The following is a 16,068-nucleotide window of genomic DNA, read 5'->3' on the forward strand; positions in this document are numbered from 1 at the left end:
GCCAACTGGCCAATAGCATTGCGAGAACGCAGTTAGCATAACGCTCGTTGATTGGTCCACATCTTGTGAGCGTTTGATGATTGGATTGGCCGAAAACCGCCACGTCCCCAAAAGCAACGTTTTCCTTTCATTCAAATACTTTCCATCGACGTACAAGTGGAACATGAAAAATGGCTATGAACGTTTTTATTAAAAAAAAAAAAAAAAAAAAAAAAAAAAAAACGTACATACGTACACAGATTAAAAGTACAAAACAAACGAATCACAAAAATAGGGAAGTGTGGCATTTATGCCCACACCCCTTAAATCCTGCTAGTGATTGTTTGACCTTGTGTATTTCAGCAATAGTTTGGGAACCATACTTTTGATTTAACGTCTTTAATATGAGTTTTCAACGTAAAATCGCAATCCTAACACATGAAGTTTGAATTTCATTCGAGAAAAACGTCATAAACATGTTTTCATATTTTCCGGGGAAATCCCAGTGATTTCGGGGTAGCAGTAATGTAGATGGACACATCAAAATATTTCTTAAAGGGGCTGTTACCCAATAGAGACAATGACAGATGTGAACCGTTTAGTATGATAATGAAAACATGCGATCAAAATGAGTGGTTTATTAAAAAAAATGTTCAGTGTAATTAAACCACTTAACACATACTGTAGGTGGCATAGCAATATGCAGGATATGACAAATTTAAGGACATCCGATGAAAAAATAATAAAATAAAAGAAACACAAAGAGACTGTAGTACTGGCTATGTCTAATCAGTTATCATTCCGTTCTATTTTCAAGCTAACCGAATGAGTCTTACGAGAACTCCAAAGCCACATTATAATGTTATTGACTCTTGACTGGCTTGAGGAGCCCGCGATAAGAAGAAAGGAGCGTCAGTTGAGAGTGTCGATGCGTATGTGGAACTGTCGCGGCTCGGAATTGAAGCGGATTTATGTGTGACAGAAGATGTGAGACAATGTCTTTTCATCAATGGCTACTACAGCTTTGTGTTTGCTTTCAACATTTAGCTTGTAGTAGACGTGCAAATTCCACCATGACGTCCCTGATCCACTGCTGAAATGGATGCTTTGATCCTCTCCTCTTTCATCTAGAACTGCTTCATGTCATCACAAAGAGGGTACAGCAAGTCCTGAAGAATGACTGACTCTGTCTTTGTGTTGTCATATTTTTTATTTTTGTTTTTCCCAAGATGGCGGTGCGTGAACACGCAGCGGCTCCGCTCTCCCGGCAAATTGGCGTTTTCATGTTTATTATGTTGTTAAAGTAAGTTTAAGTGCCTTGCACGCTGGGTCCGACAGGACAGTAATTTCATCTGTGCTGTATGTCATGCATATTAGCATATTTGACAATAAAGCTGACTTTGATTTTGACTTTGACTGGTACCACCTTCTTATGCTACCATAGAAATTCAACTACTGTATGAACTTAGCAGGAAAACAAAATAAAAGACACGGAAAAAAAATCTGTCATACTGTGCATGACGGGTACAATGAAAAGCCTTGACTTTAGTCTCCTCCTTTTGGTCTTTGTTTGATCCATCAATAAGAGTTTCTGTAAAATTACATGACCAACTACACTAAATTAAACTCTGTCATATTTACTCAATACTAACCGTACTGTTAACATTCATTTCTTAAATTGAAGAACAAAAGTCTTTTCTTCACATGTATAGTGGCGATAGGGAGTACAGGGGACTGACAAAGGACTTTGTGGACTGGTGCCAGCAGAATCACCTCCAGATCAACACTGGCAAAACCAAGGAGCTGGTGGTGGATTTCTGCAGGAAACAATCGTCACCTGCACCATTGAACATCCAGGGTTCGGACATTGAGAGGGTGACCTCCTACAAGTACCTGGGTGTTACTCTCAACAATAAACTGGACTGGACAACAAACACGGATGCCCTAATCAAAAAGGGACAGAGTCGCCTCTTCCTCCTCAGGAAACTGAGGTCTTTTGGAGTTCAGGGGTCACTCCTAAAGACTTTCTATGACTCTGTGGTGGCATCAGCCATCCACTATGGCATTGTCTGCTGGTCAGGCAGCATCACCACCCGGGACAGAAAAAGACTGGAGCGCTTTGTCAAGCGGGCCAGTTCTGTCGTGGGCTGCTCGCTGGACTCTCTAGAGGAGGTGGGCAACAGACGGACGCTAGCTAAACTAAAAGCTATGACGGACAGCCCCTCCCACCCCCTCCTGCCCATCCTGACAGCTCTGGGTAGCTCCTTTAGCCAGAGACTATTACACCCGCGCTGCAAGAAGGAGAGGTACCGCCGCTCGTTCCTACCGACTGCTGTCAGGCTTCACAATTCCCAATGATCACATGTGAAAAAAAACAAAAAAAACTGGACACTTGTAAATATGGGTTGTTGCAATATATCTAAATGCATCTCTTGATTCTGCACTATGTACAGTCTTGTTTATAGAACGGTTTTTGCACATCTACATTTGCACAGTATACAGTTGACATTTTTATTTTGTTATGCTTAGAATATCTTGTTTTCTATCCTTTCACTCCCACCCCAACCCCATCCCTCTTCAATTGCTGCTGTGGACTGCAAATTTCCCCATTGCGGGACGAATAAAGGTATTCTGATTCTGATTCTGATAATCTTCTTTATTTCATCCCGATGCCAGGTCTTCATCCTCCTGTTTATTTTCTTCACCCGACTGACAGACTGTGTCGACTTCGCCACCTGGCGCAAATGAACAACCTCCCCACCCCCAAAACATATCTACATTGTAATTGTAATAAATAATCATTTCCATATCAATTAAAGGACAACCGACGTCACTTTTTTGTTTTTTAACTGACATCAGAAAAACGTTTTATACCATCCAAAATACCCAAAACACGCAGTATATTTTTATTCAAATGCAAAACACCAATAAAAATGACTTAAAGTGTCCAAAATTTGCAAAAAATTGAGCTGCGAATTGTGCATTTTCAGAAAGTCCCGCCCCCAGTTCGTGACGTCACGTCAAGACGTCTTGCATTGCTGGAGAATAAAAACAATGACTTCAGATTCGGAGAATATGATTTCTTGTTACACATCCAGTTATGAATATGATTCAAATTGTTCTGAAGAGGAAAGCATACATGTTTGCAATCGATTAAAGAATTTATTCCGTGCCATTTTGAGGCAACATTGGGGGGAAATGTCTCACCCAAAAAGAGGCACAAAATGGCCACCGAGCTGTTTTGAGGAATGAATCAGCCCGTTTCCACAGGCTGATAAATTCCTTCCATGGAGCTTGGACGCCCTCTTCTGGCAGCTTTTGGGTGCAACACAAGGTTTTCAGACCAAACAAGTACAGCCAAATACATTGACGTGATGGAAGGACTGCTACAATGTGTCTTTTTTCGGTCAGGGGCGTTCCTTTAGTGACGTCACGTACGGACTCGTCACCAACTCAAAAACAAGACTTCCTGAATATTCAGCGCGAGTCTTAAAACGTAAAATATAGCTATGTGCCGTGGACTCTTTTTAAAATACGCTCAGTAGAAGTCATTTGAAGCCATTTTACAAATTATGGACACAACTTGTCCGGAGACGTCGGTTGTCCTTTAAGTGTAAATTATATAAGTCCTTGCTAGACACCTGATGATTTCACCAAAGAAAAGTGACCTGGCACAGTGGTTGGGTTTCACTGCTTTAGAGTACACTCGTGTGATTTCAAAATCACATACCTCTTACCTGCATCACTTTCATTTTCTTTCTTCTCACTAAGGAAGACCCGCTGCATCATGAGTTTCTTCACCGTGTGACACTTGTACTTGAGCTCTGGCACACTGCCTTCTTTTTCTAAAGACATACACAAAAAAAAACAAAGATCACGCATTACTGAAGTAATGCCAGTAACTTTTTCGAGAAGACATGGCGCGCATAGACATTACCTTTGCCTGGTCCCTCCTCAAAAAGAACACATGTTCCCAGGGCATCTTTGAAAGGGAAGATGATCATGGTATCATAAGAAGAGGGCATAGATATAGATTTCTTATTATTATATGCTTTGGGATGCTCATTTTACACTACCTATAACCTGTAGAAGGAACAGTTTTGTTTTAAAGAACACTTCTGTGCCTGTGAGTGGAATAACTGATTTCAGGGACCTCAATAAAGAGCAAAGCAACATTTGGATTTATCCGACTACAAGATGACTCCCATATTTCTGATTACAAACTCATTTTTTACATATCTCGATCCATTTGGTTTCATATGTTACCTGTTCTCTTTGCCAAATAACACAAGGTGCACATTTTTTTTCCTCTTAAATTGACTTGTTCCCGGTATTCTCCATGTCTCTGATTAGTTTATTTCCCACATTAGGGAAGAGTCTTACCTTCATATTCTCCTGCAAACACATACTGCCCCACTTGCATCATTGGCTGCTCACTGTCAATATCCTTTCAGACAAATGCAAACAAGATTCTGCTTTTAACAATCCTTAGTGACGCACAACATATTTTTTGGTTCGATGTCGTAAAACACAACAGTCAAAACCTACCAGTATTTTGCAGGTGCCCCGAGACTTGAATATCGCATCATTATTTATAATTCCAGAAAGTTCGACAACAACGAGCTGCTCCTGGACACACAGACATATCAGCCATCAAAATATGACTAATCTACGGTGCCGTGAAATATTTGCACCGTTCCCGATATAAGTGTTTACGTGTATTTGATTTAGTATGTCCAAAAAAGCCAGAAAAAAAACTCAACAGGCGTATATATTAACCAGTAAATGAACATGCACTTCATTGATGAACTCATAGGAATGCTTTGGGCATTCGCGTGTGGTAAATGCCTTTAAAATGTAATACGCTGGACACAGAGCACTAATGTTTGGATAGTCCAATAATTATTAATATATATTGACAATAGTAGCACCAACCTCGTCTTCCCATTCATCATCCATGTTTATTGTCCCGTTAACCACGTGAAGGTTGATGTTTTTATCCCATCGTCAGGATGAAAAATCGATGTATTACTTCCGCGAATGTTATGGTGGCCGAAAAGGGTACACTGCATTTTGTAATTGAGTGTATTGACCACTCGCTGTCGCTGTGGTCTTTTGTACTGTTTTAATTCGCCATTCACAAAACACTAAAATGACGTGTCCTGAATAATTATGTACTTTATTTAGATTGACACAGAGAGCAAAACAACTTCTCAAGCCTCCAACACTGAAAATAAAATGTCTTATTTACACACATTTTGTAATTCAAAGTTTTTGGAATTCATTTGAAAATTACATCATAATTGACAGTCTGACATGAGGTCAAATATTTTACATCGACACGACATTAGTTAATGGTCCATTATATGGGCCGCCTAGCCAAAAACGTCATTGACATATGAGCCTGTCATGTCGCACAAATGCAGCTGTTGTGTGTGCATAACGTTTGTGCGCATGAGTGTGTGTGCATGGACTTTTCTGGGTGTGCTGTGCGCACACAACTTGTGGTAAGTCAAACTTTCTATCATCAACCATAGCTTTCGCTTGCTTCGTAGAATCAAGCTATATCACACAATATATGCATTGTTCTCGATTTTGGAGTGATGAAATTAAACGCTAGTGGGTGGGTGAGAAAAAGCCTATAAATAGAATAGGTCTGGAAATCCATTCTGCTTCTGGCCATCTCTGATCACCGCAACATTGAACAATGTTTTAGGTACGAGCACAAAATACATGGAGAGTCAAAACAAACTGTCTCAAACATTCTATTTTGATAAATGAGAAGTTTGATTTGTTCGTGCTTGTAGTTGTGACTACAGCACATATAGAGAAGTATTGCCTTTGTATGGGGTCAATTCTATGAGATGGCTCAAGTAAAATCGACTCTTTAGAATAGAGAAAGAATATTCTTTAATTACAAACCAACAGTGAGTGTCATAAAAGGAGAGGCAGGAACCTCACAACAACACACAAGGGACAGTTCCAGCACAGACATGGAAACAGGAATTTATTTTATTGGAACAAAATGGCTACCTGTAAATACGTATAATATAATACATGTTAATTTACATAAGCTTTTAACAACAGCTGAAGCTGCAACGAAGCATCATGGACAACTACATAAATTGCTGGGAGGGAGGATTTGAGAGATTTTGGACCGGGCTTACCCCTTGAATGCTACCAGCCTAATCGATTATGTAATTGGCAGAGTACCGGGAACTCATACTTGATGCAATGGTAGACACTGGACATTTAGCTATTTGTGTACAAGCCATTAAAAAGTAAAAATTATCATGTTATGTTTCTATCAAAGCCCAACATCATTTGTTTACATTTTCCTCAACAGCCTCTCTTGCATACACCAACTTGGTTACCTTCCAAGGCTGTTTTTTTTTTCTCCTATTTGATCCAAATAGAAAAGCGACCCTCCTGTGTATCTCTGATCTTGGAAGCAAAGCAGGATGACTCTTCAATGGACGGCAGTAGCCTTCTTTCTATATGCAGAGATAGTCATCAATCTCCTCTTGTGTGTCCCTTTCATATCAGCACAGAGGTACAGTATACAGCAGCGCCAAAGCGAATATTTGGAATAAACATGAATTCTACTGCAACCAACGAATTGAAACTGTTTCAGTAGATATAAAATGTATGTCTTGTTTTTGCAGATGGCGCTTTGTTTTCAGTTGGAAAATATGGACGTGGTTATCCCCTTACTGGAACAAATGTTTCTTCACCATGATCATGGTTCTCATTGTTCTTTTCCTCGGTGAGCGATTGTCATTGCAAACTGGTCCCAGCTACTGTATTGATATTGACCATATAATTGATCGAAACTTACCCATCCTCCAATTGAGGAAAGTAACAAAGTGGATTGTTTTTTGTTACACCGCCAGTCACATTTTGTGTTATCTGTACTTGAGTTGTGTTCAGATGACTTTTTTTTTACTCCAACAGCTTTCATTTGAAAATAGTTTGTTACTTTTCCCTCAATACTTTTAAAACCTTCTGTCAACCCATTTTGGATGACAGAGAGGGCCAAAAATCACAGTTTAAATTTTATTTGATTGATGTGTGAAAACATATGAGGTGGGGGGAAGCACATGCATGTAGTTTTTGTACGTAATTATTAGCTACTTCAGCAGTGTATTTATTTGTGTATTTATTTACTCATTTTTTATTTATGTATCTATGTATTTGTTAATTTGTTTATTTTAATGTATTTATTTATGTGTTTATTTATTATTTTATTTATTATTTTATTTGTTAATTAATGTACTTACTTAACCATGTATTTATGTATTTATTATGTATTTACTGTATTTATTCATTTTTATGTGTCACTTCTCTTGGTTCGAGGAAGTCATTGTGAACACATTACATTGTTTTGATATTTTTTTTTTTTGTATTTTTGTTTTGTTTTTTTGTTTTCAGCACGAGCACTTTAATAATTAATTGTGATAAAACATCAAAACTGGGTCCACTTCATAGTTTTCTTGTGCCTTCAATTTCAATATGACTCCAGAGTGTGACAAGAATACTTTCTTCCACCTCTGCCACTTCTCAGATGCAGCTCGTGAGGTGCACAAGTACTCAAGCCCTGAATCCATGCTGGAAGTGAAGGTGAACTCCAATCTCTTCGACCACCTTCACATGAAGCTCTTCAGAGCACAGAGGAACCTCTACATCTCGGGCTTCTCACTCTTCCTGTGGCTGTTAGTTTTAAATATCATTTCCAATGCCAAGGTGTTATTAATTTGCGGAGCGGCTTAAACAGCAGCTCATCTTGTGATAGCAGCTGAAGAAGCCTTACATTGCAGAAAAATGTGTTTGCGGAAGCGGCTTCTGAGTAGTAGCCATAATACAACAATATACCCAGAAAAAAAATCTCTTCATTTGCCATTTCTGTGTATTTCATGTCCCAGTGTTATGCGTCGAGTTATCATATTGCTCAACCAAGTGGCTGTTGCTGCAGGGAGTAACGCAGGTCTCCAGTTGCAGATGGAGAATGCTGGCAAGGCCGCCAAGCAACATCAAGAGGACAACCGTGTACTCAAACAGGTCAAGAAAAAAAATCATGACAGCACTTTATATTGTCAAGTTTGACTTTGGTAAATGTAACCATTGATTATTAGACGCTCTCAGATGAGGAAAAAGTCATTTCAGAAAAGAATCATCAGCTGAAGCTTGAAGTTGAGAGCCTGTCCAATCAGCTGAAGATGGCACGAGCGGGTGAGTATTCTTGCTCGCCTCTTAGGGAGACTTTCAGAACAACTCCTCCTTGGAGCATTGATAGCAGAGTGAACTGAGCGGCAGAAAATGTTCATCCAGGATATTGCCAAAAATGAAATGTTATCGGTTTGATGTTGCATCTGTTAGAATGTACAATAAATTAAAACATAAGAGAAGCCATCAACTTATCTTTGCCCTAATGGAAATGGTCATGCTAATGTTTGTAGAGTCAGCCATATGCAGCGGTCCAAACCGCAAATGACACTTTGAAATGAAATCAAGAGTTTTCTCATTCATCCATCCATTATCCAAACCGCTTATCCTCACGAGGGTTGCAGGCGTGCTGGAATTTATCCAAGCTGTTTCTGGCAGTGGGCAGGGTGGAAATGGAAAAAGAAAATGCCGAAATGCTGCAGTGGAGGATGGAACAGCCCAAAGCAACTCATTTGAAGTCCCGTTTGTGTCTGCAGCCGTTTCCAAATCCCATGCTGAAGTGGAAACCATGAGAAGGCAGACCAAAGGTCTAACCAAGGAGTACGATCGACTGCTGAGTGAGCATCATCAGATCCAGGTAAATTTACATGGCTGTATTCTATCTACTGTTTATTGCTATCTATTAGCTAGCAAGCTAGCTTTTTATCTATTAGAGCAGGGGTGTCAAAGTCATTTTTTGCCGCGGGCCACATTGTAGTTAGGGTTTCCTCTCGAGGGCCGTTATGAATTTGGGGAACCCATTAGAATGTTTAAATCCCTTCAAATATTACATATAGAGCACACAGCAAATTAATGAATAACTCGTTTTCAAATCCGAAGTCAAGAATAATGACTTTTATTGTGGTTGACATCCAAAAATATGAAATTTTGGCTCAGATTTTAGCAATCATCATGGAATTTAACAAGTTTGATTTGCTTTCGCGGGCCGAAAAAAATGATGTGGCGGGCCGGATTTGGCCCGCGGGCCTTGACTTTGACACCTGTGTATTAGAGTTACTTACGGGTTGAGTGAACGCTGGCTCGTGTGGCTGCCGCTGCTCGCCTACAGAAAAAAATGTATCCTGTGACTGTAATGTGACCTTGAGAGTTTTGAAAGGTGCTTAGAAATGGATTATTATTATTATTCATGATGATTATATGTTCACTGACACTGATGGTAATTTATGTGATCCACAGAATCTCCAGAGTGGTGAAGACAAAAAGATCCAATGAAATACATGGAAGGAACTGTCAATTCTTCAAAGGGTCATATTTTGGAAAATTTATTTTCATTATTTTTATTTAAATAGTGGTAGCTTCAGATTAATGTACTAGCTTGGTCATGGAATAAATTAAACTAAGAACTCAAGGTACCGCGGTTTGTTTGGTTTACTGGAGTGCCTGACAACCCAATAGTGTGAAATCAAACAACCAAGACAATTTTTGTTGCTTATCCATTATTTAAAAAAAGGCTAGCTAACTAGCCACCCATCCATCCATCAATCCATCCATCGATCTATCATCCGTCCATCCATCCATCCATCCATCCATCCATCCATCCATCGATGAAACTGCAAACAAACGTTGCCGCACTTGCAGGTGAACGCGCAAAGACAGCCTCACTCGAGCGTGCCTGGCGCGCGCACGCACGTTTACGCTCGCGCACTCTTCTTGCACCGAGAGCGCGCCGCGACGGTGACAGTCGCCATTTTATTTTGAAAATCAAACTGCACTTGAAGGACCCGCGATCCTCTTCCATTTCGCCCAAGTTTGTTTGGAGAGAACGAAGGAGGAATGAGCTACCGAATCACCCTCGTCGAAGCACGGTGAGATTTTGACGAAATACTCACTGACAGGATCAGGTTGATTTTAACGCGTACTGTAGCGATTTGAAATCAACAGGACGGCGGTTAGCTACCAGCATCGGGGATGGACTATTTACTGGAAACCAGCTGTCATACATGATCAAAACGATCAAATTGCTGAAGTTGACAGTTGCTCGTGTTTAATTTCCGTATGTGATGCACCTAAAATTTCTACACACTCCACTATGAGACTTAATGGCGTTCGAGTTGAGGCAACACACATTTGTTGTGTACATGATGCTTGCATCTCAAGTGATTCCAGTTCCGTAGACTAGACGGGGCTCGTCGGGATGTGCTAACAAGGCTAACGCTATCGTACGCCAATCCATAGGGATTGTTTCGATAGTTCTATAGTTGACTCCCGTAATATCAATCAAGTTTTCTTTACCGAATTACTAATAAGGTCTCAGAATGTTCGCTATTAGCTTATAGAGCTATTTTATCAAAACTTTGCAGCAAACAATGCTAACCCTGTTTTGGGCCTAGCACGGTTAGCTTATTCGCGTGAATGATCCTTGGACTGTGCTTAAATTCAACAGTTTCCGATATGTGCGACATTAATTGGCTTTATAAACGTGGCTAGCCATTTGTGTCGTAGTTTTATCCTCATAGGTTAGTTAAACTGGCTCTTTATGTTTAACTTAATCGGCTATAACTCAGATCACGCCATAATATGTTGTTAGCTTCGATGGCTAGATATGCTCTATACACGACACTCGGAAACAAATCCAACTACAAGAAATCTTAATTCATTGTTGAATTGAGCAGTCAACTATCTCGAATTTATAATCTATGTATGAAACCTGGACGCCATTTGGGCACTTAGATCATAAATTACAGCAACATTTCGATTGCTTGTTTATAGCTCGCGGAGCATTTGCTCCCTCCATGCACTTGCCCTTTGTTTGTTCGTGGTGTTTTTTTGATTGTTTTTGTCTTTATGCGGGATAGGGTCTCTACCTGTTTGTTGTGTGATGCATATGTTTTTAATTAAGGGAAAAGTAGAGGTGTGTTATCTGGAAGGAGATGTCGATTCTGCCTCTTGTTTTAGCCAAACCGAGGCCTAGTGTGAACAATCTGCAGCCTCGTTTTGGGGGTTTAGCTGAATTAGATAGCCACGAGACGAGTAGACCTCCAGATTCATGTGCCCGACTTGTCAAATCTCTCACTAATAGCCGTTGAAATCTGCTAAATGGAACAATTTAAGCTGTCATGCCCAAAGGCCTCAAAAAGTCTGTCCTGTTTTGGCATGACAAGGAGTTGGTAAACACAAGCCATTGGTTGCTGTTTTGGACAAAGATCCAAATGAGTAAAGTAATATATTTTCCAATAAGGCCTTCCTCTCTCCGAACAAAACCCCACAATGTTTGTAAGGTTCCCATCATGATCATTTGACCTCTAATCATACCCTCAAAATATTGGTCATATACCATTCTGCAAACATTGCATTGGAAATAAATGCTTACTGATAATTTGGTTTAGTGGAGAAAATGCAATTAGACCATTTTACCTATTATATGGTATTTACTCAGGGATACATAGGTCTAATTTTTAAATATAGTGGTAATGACCGCATAGCTTCAGTTGGCCACTGTACCTTATGTAAAGCATCTAGCCATTCACAATTAGCTGTTGACTTGCATTATTTGCTGCATTAATTCAGACCTTTCTCAGTATCATCTTGAATGTTGCCTCCACAAGCAACCTTACATGTTTTCCTTTGCTAGAACCTTTCATCAGATGTCTGTCCATTGTAAGTCAATCAGCGAACAGCTGGGAGTCCAAGGCTAGCAGCTGCGCCCCAAATGGCAATTTAGGAGTTGCTGAGCATTTGTATTGCTTTAAAGAGCATGAAAATATCTGATTGAATGTGAAGGGTTGAGTGTTGTAGTACATAGCTTTTCTCCAGAAAAATCTAAAAATCTAGAGGTTTTACAATGCACCTATTATCCAGTACGGAAGTAATGAAGAATTTATAAACCTACTTGTTGTATATTGCATATGTTGTAGCATCATTATTAATTTTTACATCTCTTCCCTGCAGATGCTGAACCTTATTTTAAACTGAAAGACTCAATTTAGGACCGGGAGCCACTGACAGCAAACCTCATTTGGACGTCACCTTTTTTTAAACACTTTTTGGGGAGGGGGGGGAGAAAAAGTAACATATCACTGAAGTGACTAAAGGGGAATAATGGTGATTTTGCGCCGTGCTCGGCCGCCTGCTTCCGCCCCAACCAGCAATGAATCTTGACTCGCTCTCGCTGGCTTTGTCTCAAATCAGCTATCTTGTGGACAATTTGACAAAGAAAAATTACAGAGCCAGCCAGCAAGAAATACAGCATGTGAGTGGTTTTAAAATACATATTTTCACCTCAATAAGCATGTACTCTGTGAAGGTGTAACATTAATAAATTGCCTGTCACTTTTTCCAGATTGTAAATCGTCACGGTCCTGAGGCAGACAGGCATCTACTTCGCTGTCTTTTCTCACATGTGGATTTTAGTGGCGATGGTAAAAGCAGCGGCAAGGATTTTCACCAGGTAATTGTTTTTTTTTTAATCAGAAACCATTAAATTTTGCCTATTCATACAGTACAATAAAATACATATTGATTTATACAGCGCTTTAACAACAGTTAAAGCTGTAACAAAGCGTAACATGGACAGCTATCATATACAGGAAATAAAGCAGGCACAAAGATAGTAGAAAGCACCAGGGAGTGAAACCAATATCAAATCAGAATCATGCTGAGTCGAATGCCAAAGAGTGCAAGTGAGTTTTGAGACGGGTTTTAAAGAGGAGCAGCGAGGGGGCTTGCCGAATGTTCAATGGCAGGTCATTCCAGAGAGTGGGACCAGCAACTGAAAACGCTTGATCCGCGGTGAGCCTCCGTTTAGTTATTCACACATCTGATATCTGGTAGGCAGTCCTGAGGTGTCGGGAAGGTGTCTAGCAGTGGATGAGCTCAGAGAAGTAAGCGGGAGCGAGGCCATTTTAAAATTTGAACACAAATAATGAGATCTTGACAAGAACTCTATAATGTATAGTGAAGGGATGCCAGATTAGGCGTTATATGCTCCCTCTTATAAGTACCTGTCAAGAGGCGAGCAGCAGCATTCTGGACCAGCTGGAGACTCTTCATAGAGGATTGGCTGACAGCAAAGTAAAGCGCATTGCAGTAACCGAGCCGAGATGTGACAAAGGCATGTATTACTACTTCAAGGTGCTCATGAGAAAGGAGACGTTTTATTTTAGCCAGTCGCCTAAGATGAAAGAAGTTGGATTTAACAACAGTGCCAATTTGTCGGTCAAGTTTAAAGTCACTGTCCAGTTTAAGACCCAAGTTTGAGACTATTGACTTCAGGTAAGGAGCCAGAGGGCCCCAGTCTCCAGGATGAAATGTACATGGGCCACTGGGACCAAACTGGATGTCGTTTGTCTTCTTTTCATTGAAGTTCAAGAAGATTTGTGCCATTTATGTCAGCCTGACACAAAATATCAGAAAGTTAGGTCCACTCTCCAAAAAATACAAAATAAAATTCTGCATCTAAACAAAATTCACGGCACACCACTGAGGAAAAGGCTTCGTCAAAAAAGGGGATGTACAGATTAACTTTCTGTTATCTGGTGGACGAGCATTTGATTGTTATGCCTTTTAGTATACAGTATAGTTGGAATAGATTTTTCCCCCAAAAAAAGTCAGTAGACTTCTGCTGACTGTTAAAACAGTCGGTTAAAGCAGGGGTTGGGAACCTTTTTGACTAAGAGAGCCATAAAAATAAAATATTTAGAAATGTTTTTCAGTGAGAGCCGCACGCGCAAACACGCACGCGCAGCCACTTTTCAACAAAATGTCAGAATTTAAAATGTATTTAAAATAAATTTGTGATGGTACTCCCCATTAACATGAATGGTTTTCCGTTACTCATGATTGGTAAAATAAATCCAGCCAAACGATTGGAATGAAAGTCAACGTGCCGGGTCCATACGCGAAGTTACTGCTAGATAGCCTGCACACTGCTCATTAGCTTCCACACTTGCTTTCTGCTGTCTCTCGCAGAAGTACATTGATGCTAACGTTAGCATGGTACTTGTCAAAGTGCCACTGACATTCAACTGTTTCAACTATGGTATTGTTTCATTGCAAATTAGAATCAGAACGTTTTCTCTCCACTAAGGCAAATCCTTCGGTCCATTCCAAACTGATGTTTATGATACTCGTCATTTTTTCTACTCATCTGGCTTATTTAAAATGGGCGTTAACCTGTTTCAACATGAACAGCCAGTATCCAATCAAAATTGCGCTTTCTGCCAACTGCAGCCCAAACAGGAAATGAACAGCGAAAAGGCGAGAATATGTATTTAGTTTTATCGGCAAAATCAAAGGAGCCATATATGGCTCGCGAGCCGTAGGTTCCTGACCCCTGGTTTAAAGGACAACCAACATACTTTTTTTGTTTCCTAACTGACATCAAAACACGCAGTATGATATTGTAGTCAAATGCAAAACACCAATAAAAATGACCTAAAGTGTGCTGAAACTGCAAAAAACCGGAAGTGGCCAGTTTCAGAAGGTCCCGCCCCCATGTTCGTGGTGTCACGCCAAGACGTCTTGCCTTGCTTGAGCATCAAAACAATGGCTTCAGATTCGGAGAACATGCTTTCTTGTTACTCATCCAGTTATGAATATGATTCAAATAGTTCTGAAGAGGAAAGCATACATGTTTGCAATCGATTAAAGAATTTATTCTGTGTCATTTTGAGGCAGACGGCCGGGGGGGAAATGCCGTGCCCGAAAAAGGCAGAAGATGGCGACAAAGCTCCGTGTGGAAATAGGCTCAACATTTTTGTCACAAAGGATTCACCATCGCGTTATTTATGTTTTCCTTCTAATTTCGCCATCAACACAAAGTTTTCAGACCAAACTAAGTACCGCAAAATGCATTGACGTGATCAAAGGACTGCTACAGTGTGTCCTTTCTCGATCAGGGGCGTTCCTTCAGTGACGTGACGTGAGGACTCGTCACCGACTCAAAAACAAGACTTCCGGAATATTCAGCGCGAGTCTTAAAACGTAAAATATAGCTATATGCGGTGGAATGTTTGTAAAATACGCTCAGAAGTCATTTGAAGCCATTTTACAAATTATGGACACAACTTGTCCGGAGACGTCGGTTGTCCTCTAAGGCATAATGACATCATGTTTAATTCATTCTCATTTTACACACTTCGTGCAAATTGTGGCTATGGACATAGAATATGTTGTGCTTTTGTACTTTTTACTATCACATCGATTCTTTTGACACCTTTCCCTTCGTTATCCTTCATATGCCTTTGTTCTCTTTGCGGTCGCCTCCCCGGCATGTTGTATTTCCAACTTGGCCAAGACACAGTTTCTGATCCAGGAGTGTGTGTCGCTGATATCAAAGCCCAACTTTATCTCGACTCTGTGCTACGCCATCGACAATCCCCTCCACTACCAAAAGGTACGAGAGCGGTTCTTTTGAGGCAACGCCATCTGAAATGACATGAATAAAAATAAAGCAATGAAAATGTTTATATAGTTTGTATACAGTATTTTTTTGTGACATTGTCATAAATGAGAGCTTGACATGAGTTTTATTTCAGAGTTTGAAACCATCTGCCCACTTATTCACTCAACTCAGTAAAGTTCTTAAGCTCAGCAAGGTTCAAGAGGTAAGCCACTTGAACTTTCTGCCGCAATTGGTAGAGAAAATAATGAGTCAAAAATGTACTTTGAAATGGACGAACATTCTTTTGAAAGTTTCTTTGCCATCATTTACATTTTAGGTGATATTTGGCCTTGCGCTGCTCAACTCCTGCAACACTGACCTGCGGGGATTTGGTAAGCAGTTCTGGATCGAGCTTGATTTGACTCATTCGTTGCCATTCCCGAATTTATTTGGGAATTGAAAACTGTGATATGGAGCGCCATTCCCAAATTTGTTTGGGTTTTTGTTTTTCCCTGCAGGGTGCCGATAAAGTGCTTGTCAGACCT

The 16,068-nt window shown here is 40.2% G+C and overlaps 3 protein-coding genes across 14 annotated transcripts in view; 2 read left to right on the forward strand and 1 right to left on the reverse strand.

Moving 5' to 3' along the window:
• Positions 1–2,550: 2,550 nt before the first annotated feature.
• On the reverse strand, positions 2,551–5,038 carry gtf3c6 (general transcription factor IIIC, polypeptide 6, alpha). Of its 2 annotated transcripts, none has more exons than XM_088996154.1 (6): positions 4,915–5,038; positions 4,528–4,608; positions 4,363–4,426; positions 3,917–3,961; positions 3,710–3,824; positions 2,551–2,732 (listed from the first exon to the last, which is right to left on the reverse strand). In XM_088996154.1, the coding sequence occupies exons 1-6, from the start codon at positions 4,936–4,938 to the stop codon at positions 2,681–2,683; spliced, it is 381 nt and encodes a 126-aa protein (XP_088852280.1). In that variant the 5' UTR covers positions 4,939–5,038; the 3' UTR covers positions 2,551–2,680. The 2 variants fall into 2 exon arrangements, with proteins under 2 accessions (XP_088852280.1, XP_088852278.1); XM_088996152.1 differs by having other exon boundaries at positions 2,594–2,732; positions 3,717–3,824.
• A 356-nt stretch (positions 5,039–5,394) lies between these two features.
• LOC148897673 (B-cell receptor-associated protein 29-like) lies at positions 5,395–9,550 on the forward strand. 3 transcript variants are annotated; one of them, XR_016114973.1, is made up of 8 exons: positions 5,395–5,486; positions 6,396–6,532; positions 6,645–6,745; positions 7,544–7,691; positions 7,902–8,037; positions 8,112–8,208; positions 8,581–8,779; positions 9,379–9,550. XR_016114973.1 is itself a non-coding variant. In XM_088996396.1 (8 exons), the coding sequence occupies exons 2-8, from the start codon at positions 6,441–6,443 to the stop codon at positions 9,412–9,414; spliced, it is 711 nt and encodes a 236-aa protein (XP_088852522.1). In that variant the 5' UTR covers positions 5,395–5,486; positions 6,396–6,440; the 3' UTR covers positions 9,415–9,550. The 3 variants fall into 3 exon arrangements, 2 of the variants coding, with proteins under 2 accessions (XP_088852522.1, XP_088852523.1); XM_088996396.1 differs by having other exon boundaries at positions 8,679–8,779; XM_088996397.1 differs by having other exon boundaries at positions 5,423–5,486; positions 6,326–6,532; positions 8,679–8,779.
• A 320-nt stretch (positions 9,551–9,870) lies between these two features.
• Positions 9,871–16,068, forward strand: part of cnot1 (CCR4-NOT transcription complex, subunit 1) — a 35,075-nt gene continuing 28,877 nt past the window's right edge. For 7 of the 9 annotated variants that reach the window (XM_088996041.1, XM_088996038.1, XM_088996043.1 and 4 more), the window contains exons 1-6: positions 9,871–10,007; positions 12,091–12,391; positions 12,482–12,589; positions 15,437–15,535; positions 15,678–15,746; positions 15,861–15,915. In XM_088996041.1, coding sequence (XP_088852167.1) covers positions 12,290–12,391; positions 12,482–12,589; positions 15,437–15,535; positions 15,678–15,746; positions 15,861–15,915 — 433 coding nt within the window. In that variant the 5' untranslated portion in view covers positions 9,871–10,007; positions 12,091–12,289. The remainder of the gene's footprint in view (positions 10,008–12,090; positions 12,392–12,481; positions 12,590–15,436; positions 15,536–15,677; positions 15,747–15,860; positions 15,916–16,068) is intronic. The other 2 variants (XM_088996040.1, XM_088996047.1) reach the window with 1 other exon arrangement.

This window comes from Hippocampus bargibanti, linkage group LG05 (genome assembly GCF_051943395.1).
Source record: "Hippocampus bargibanti isolate YZ-2025 linkage group LG05, ASM5194339v1, whole genome shotgun sequence".
In the NCBI taxonomy this organism is placed as follows: Eukaryota; Metazoa; Chordata; class Actinopteri; order Syngnathiformes; family Syngnathidae; genus Hippocampus; species Hippocampus bargibanti.